Here is a 5,068-nt window from a genome sequence, read left to right on the forward strand (position 1 = left end):
ATTGGAAGTAACTGTTGCATCAATACATGACAATCATGAGATTTAAGACCGATTAGTCTACAATCTTTCAAAGATACTAAATTACGAATATTTGATGAATACCCATCTGGAACCTTAACATTTGCCAAAGTTTCACAAAGTTTACGTTTCTCGTCTTTCTTCAAGGTGTAACAAGCAGGAGGTAAATAAGTTCTTCTTTCACCTGTTTCAGGTGCTGAATCTTTTTTTGATTCAGACATTAACACAGTCCTTACGAGCAGAGATATTATCCTTAGTTTTCCCAGGAATATTAAGTAAGGTTCCGATCAAACTATCACATATGTTTTTCTCAATGTGCATGACGTCAAGATTATGTCTTACTAACAAGTGTCTCCAATATTCCAATTCAAAGAAAATTGACTTCTTCTTCCAACATGTAGTATTCTTTGAATCTTCCCGCTAGTTGATCTTTCTTATTGCGCTTTCATTTGATGTTTGTTTTACATTTGCCTTTCTTTTCCCCCTTTGTCTCTACACTTTCATCGACCTTTTCCACAGGCTTACCAAATTTATTTTCTATTAAACGAATTTCTTCATAGACAGCTTCTCCAGTCATTGGTATAGACGCTTCTCCAACTCTTGCTCACCATTAAATGCTAATTTTTGCCTCCAGTAATAATGCTTTTCTGGCAGAAACCTTCTATGACCCATATAACACATCTTCCTTCAATGTTCCAATCTTGTGGCGCTTGTCTTTTCACCGCATATCGGACATCCTTTATATCCTTTCACAAAACATCCTGATAAATTACCATAACCAGAAAAATCATTGATTGTCCATAAGAGTACACCTCTAAGTATAAAATTTTCTTTTTTAAAAGAATCATAACAATCAATTATGTTCCACAACACCTTCAAGTCATCTATCAAAGGTGCTAAATAGATATCTATATCATTTCCAGGTTGCTTGGGACCTGATATCAATAAAGTTAACATTGTGAATCTTCTTTTCATACACAACCAAGGAGGAAGATTGTAAATACATAGAATCATTGGCCAACAACTGTAAGATGAGCTCATATTGCTGAATGGATTGATGCCATCAGCAGAAAGACCAAGTCAAAGATTTCTAGGATCCTTTCTTATTTGAGGCCATAGTTCATCCACTTCTTTCCAAGCTGGGGAATCAGCTGGGTGGCGCAATTTGTCATCTTTGATCCTTCCATCCTCATGCCATCGCAGACTTTCGACATGTTCAGGATTTCGAAACAAACGTATAAACCTAGGTATTGGTGGCAAATACCACAATACTTTTGCTGGAATCCCTTTCTTACATTCTTTGTTGTTCTTATTTTTTTTCCATCTAGATGTTTTACATACGGGGCACTCAGTTGCACTCTCATATTGATTTCGATATAGAACACAATCATTTGGACAAGCGTGAATCTTGCTATACTCCATTCCTAATGTGCACAATGTTTTTTTCGCTTCATAAATCGAGGAAGGCAACTCATTGTCTTTTGGTAAAATTTCTTTTAATAAAGTTAATAACTTTGTGAAACTTGTGTCACTCCAACTACTACCAGCTTTCAAGTTGTATAGTTTTACTAAAACAACTAATTTTGACAAAGGTGCCCCGGAGAATATTGGTTTCTCTGCATCTTCTAAGAATTTCAAATATTCTTCAGACTTATCAACAAAACGTTCATCTGCATCTCTCACCATCTCTATAGGGTCATCAAATACTTGATCAAATTTCTTTCTTTCATTGGGAACCTTATTGTTATAGTCATCTTCTTCTCCATGCCAAATCCACTTGACATATGTTTGGTCTATTCCGTTAAAGTATAGATGACTCTTTATCTCCATTATGTCTAATTTTTTCAAATTTGAACATTTTCTACATGGACAATGAACTCTTGAAGGATCCATTGTATTTTCTAAGGCAAACATAATAAAGTTGTCAACTCCCTCTTCATACTCTTTTGAAAGTCTGTCCTTTGTTATCCAACTCTTGTCCATTTCCTAGAAAAATTTCAATAGAGGTTTCCCTAAAATTGGACTAAAATCCTCCTGCATGTAGAAAATTCTCATAACAAATTTTTAGCATTGTCATATTCCTATTAATATACTATCTTTTTAACATAAATTTTGACAGAGCTTCCCTATACCAATCAAAGAAGAACTATGCAAACACAATATATTTTAAAGATAAGAAAATAAAACATAATTCTAGATGAATTCGGGCAACATTTCCCTTATAATAGTGACCTAACCATATTTCTACAAAGAATCAAACAATTCAAACAGCACACAATAAGTTTCTTCCTTATATCTCCACAGCACACAAATAAATTTCTCAGAACCTACTTCACTAAAACATACAAGTTCTCAACATTCTATTGTCACCGCAACACACAATTTAATCTCAGAACCTACTTCACTATGGATGAATATTTAAGATATTCAAACTCCTCTAAATAAGATAACATACTTACCTCTGGCAATTAACAATAACCAAGAAAAATAATTAACTGGAGCCTGCAGGAACATTAAAATTAATTATACATTAGTTAAGCATCGTCAAATTATATATATATAGAATCTATTATATAGAAAAAGAAAGTCAAGCATGAACATGTTTTGTATTAGTGTCACTATAAGAAAATAGAGTTTTAGCTACCAAATATAATTGGTAGCAATTAATCATACTTTCCTACCAAATTATAGTAGCAAAATAATTTAGTTGATAAATAAAAGAAAATATGACCAAATATTTCTACTACCAATATATTGTAGGCCATTTTTAAAATAATAAACATAATAAAAATATTATATATTATTCTCACACGTATAAATTGGAGAGGATTCTTGAAGGAAAAACGTAATTCCGAACCTATTTTGCGGTAATTTTTCTCTTAGATTCTGAGTACGAAATTCATGTGGAATGGTTTGGTTGCGTCCATAGCATTGTGGACTAAAGTGGAGAGAAGGAGGAACCACAAGAAACCAGCCACAATAGGTCGGTACAAATTCGTGAACTTCCTTCGTAGTTTACGGTACCAATTATTTTTCATTTATGTTCTTAAGCATGGGAGTGAATTTGTGGGCTGTTTTGTATGGATTTAATTAATGTTGGGGGACTAAAAACATACATTAAGGGGTTGGGATAGTTTAATATATGTGGTCTTAAGATTTGAGATGGTTTGGTGGTGATTAAAGATTGAGAATGGTGGCTGGCCATGTATGGAGGTGCCACTTTGAGTGGTCACGGATGGAGGCCGATGGTGGTGGTTGTGGTGGCCGAATGGTGGTTAGAAGTGAAACCATGGCTGCCTAGGTGAGGAACCATGGAGTTGAGTTAGCCATATTTATTTATTTCTTTCTTTGCAATCAACGTGACCACTACTATATCTATATCACACTATAATATACATGCATATATATATAAATATATATGTATATATGACCAAATATTTCTAATACCAATATATTGTAGGCCATTTTTAAAATAATAAACATAATAAAAATATTATATATTATTCTCGCACACCACATTGTATCATGTGTATAAATTGTAGAGTATTCTTGAAGGAAAAACGTAATTTCGAACCTATTTTGCGGGGATTTTTTTCTTAGATTCTGAGTACGAAATTCATGTGGAATGGTTTGGTTGCGTCCATAGCATTGTGGACTAAAGTGTAGAGAAGAAGGAACCACAAGAAACCAGCCACAATAGGTCGGTACAAATTTGTGAACTTCCTTCGTAGTTTACGGTACCGATTATTTTTCATTTATGTTCTTAAGCATGGGAGTGAATTTGTGGGCTGTTTTGTATGGATTTAATTAGTGTTGGGGGACTAAAAAGATACATTAAGGGGTTGGGATAGTTTAATATATGTGGTCTTAAGATTTGAGATGGTTTGGTGGTGATTAAAGATTGAGAATGGTGGCTGGCCATGTATGGAGGTGCCACTTTGAGTGGTCATGGATGGAGGCCGATGGTGGTGGTTGTGGTGGCCGAATGGTGGTTAGAAGTGAAACCATGGCTGCCTAGGTGAGGAACCATGGTGTTGAGTTAGCCATATTTATTTATTTCTTTCTTTGCAATCAACGTGACCACTACTATATATATATCACACTATAATATAAATGCACATATATATATATATATATATATAATTAGTTTCACTCAAGATAAAATCGAAGAATGAAAGGGAAGGTCTAAACAAACTTCTTTTAGTAACAGATTGTTTCAAGTTGTAAAAATAAATATACTGACAAACAATATTATACTTTATGATAACATGAAATCGGAAGATAAATATTCAGGAATAGGGAAGCTCAGTGAATCACGAAATCAAGTCGTTCCCTTGAAATATATATATATTTATATGAATAAATATGGGGTGATTGAGGAAGAGGCTAACCTGACTGAAGACTGCTGGTGAACAGCGAAGGAGGCTGCCGGACGGAGCTGAGGTGAAGGTCGTTGTTGTGACCGGAGTTGAGGAAGGAGAGAGTTGGGTTCCTAGCGGAATGAAGAAGAAAGAAAAACGCGGGGTGTATGGTGAAGAAGAAGAATAATACGCGGGATACTTCAAATTTATTTGGGCTTTTATTTTCAATTGAGAACTACTCACTTTTAGGAGTGGTTAACTAAAATTAGACACTAAATATATTTAGTTGAACTTTACCCATTATTATCATGAGACTTCCCAAATTACCCTTATTTGAGCACATGGTTCTAAGTGTTGTTGTAATGTGTATTATATGTGTCATATTATAGTTAAATTGGAAATGCATTCTAATTGTAGCGTGTTTAAGGAGAAGAAAAAAAACATGTAATTGAAGGGGTATAATGGGTACATTAATTGAAAATGTTGGGTACTAAAATAAGAGTTAAAAATATTGGGTAAAAATTAAAGTGGATCATTTAAAATGGGTACCGAATCTAATTTCCACCTAATTTTAACATGGTAAGTCGGTCCATTATCAACTGACCTATGATGGAACATGATAAGTCTGTTCTGGAACTGACCTATGATGTAAAAATTAAATATATATGTAATATTAATAAGTATATATA

The 5,068-nt window shown here is 33.9% G+C and overlaps 1 protein-coding gene across 1 annotated transcript; it reads right to left on the minus strand.

Moving 5' to 3' along the window:
• Window positions 1-1,098: 1,098 nt before the first annotated feature.
• LOC133779596 (uncharacterized) lies at window positions 1,099-2,001 on the minus strand. The gene has a single exon (XM_062219541.1). It carries the CDS (start codon window positions 1,999-2,001, stop codon window positions 1,099-1,101), a length of 903 nt encoding a protein of 300 aa, XP_062075525.1.
• Window positions 2,002-5,068: the final 3,067 nt, after the last annotated feature.

This window comes from Humulus lupulus, chromosome 1 (genome assembly GCF_963169125.1).
Source record: "Humulus lupulus chromosome 1, drHumLupu1.1, whole genome shotgun sequence".
In the NCBI taxonomy this organism is placed as follows: Eukaryota; Viridiplantae; Streptophyta; class Magnoliopsida; order Rosales; family Cannabaceae; genus Humulus; species Humulus lupulus.